This window comes from Opisthorchis viverrini (genome assembly GCF_000715545.1).
Source record: "Opisthorchis viverrini unplaced genomic scaffold opera_v5_113, whole genome shotgun sequence".
NCBI lineage: Eukaryota > Metazoa > Platyhelminthes > Trematoda > Opisthorchiida > Opisthorchiidae > Opisthorchis > Opisthorchis viverrini.
This window is the reverse complement of record NW_008751767.1, coordinates 1,359,512-1,360,049: the sequence shown is the minus strand read 5'-3', so window position 1 is coordinate 1,360,049 and position 538 is coordinate 1,359,512. Positions and strand designations below refer to the sequence as shown.

The 538-nt window shown below is 43.5% G+C and overlaps 1 protein-coding gene across 1 annotated transcript in view; it reads left to right on the top strand.

Annotated features, from left to right (window-relative positions):
* Positions 1 to 378, top strand: part of T265_05740 (hypothetical protein) — a gene marked incomplete at both ends in the record, with an annotated part of 3,588 nt that extends 3,210 nt beyond the window's left edge. The window contains one exon of the mRNA XM_009170813.1: positions 163 to 378. Coding sequence (XP_009169077.1) covers positions 163 to 378 — 216 coding nt within the window. The remainder of the gene's footprint in view (positions 1 to 162) is intronic.
* Positions 379 to 538: the final 160 nt, after the last annotated feature.

Below are 538 nucleotides of genomic sequence, written 5' to 3'. Positions count from 1 at the left end.
TGTGTATCAAACCGTGAATCCCCAATTCACCAGCACATTGTGTCCCCACTCACATTAGCTTACATTGGGGTTTTCATATCGTTCAGAAGGACTTTAATAACTTTGAAAATTTCACAGAAAGTAAAATCCTGAGCCGAAAACCGACTCACTTCTCTTAATTAGGTGCCGCGACGGCCAATGCTCCTAAACCACGCTTCACTGGTTACAAAACAGGTTGCTGACATGTCCAGCATTGGAGCGAAATCTGATTGGTCGAAAATCACGACCTTACAGCCAATCATGTTCAAGTACTACAAAATGCCAGCGCACAGTACCGAACTCCATGGGTCTACTATAAGCCTGTTTATGACTATGCGTCCAATGTCCACCCAATTGTAATTCGCCCAATGAAGACGATGTTTTTAAGAAGCTGCGATGTTTTCGCGTTCACGGGCTCCTGGATAAAGTGTTCTGCGATCAAGAGGTCTTTCTGTGAATTATTCGATCGAGTCGTTCGTCCAAATCGTTGACAAGTATTTGTTCACACAACAGAGAACAT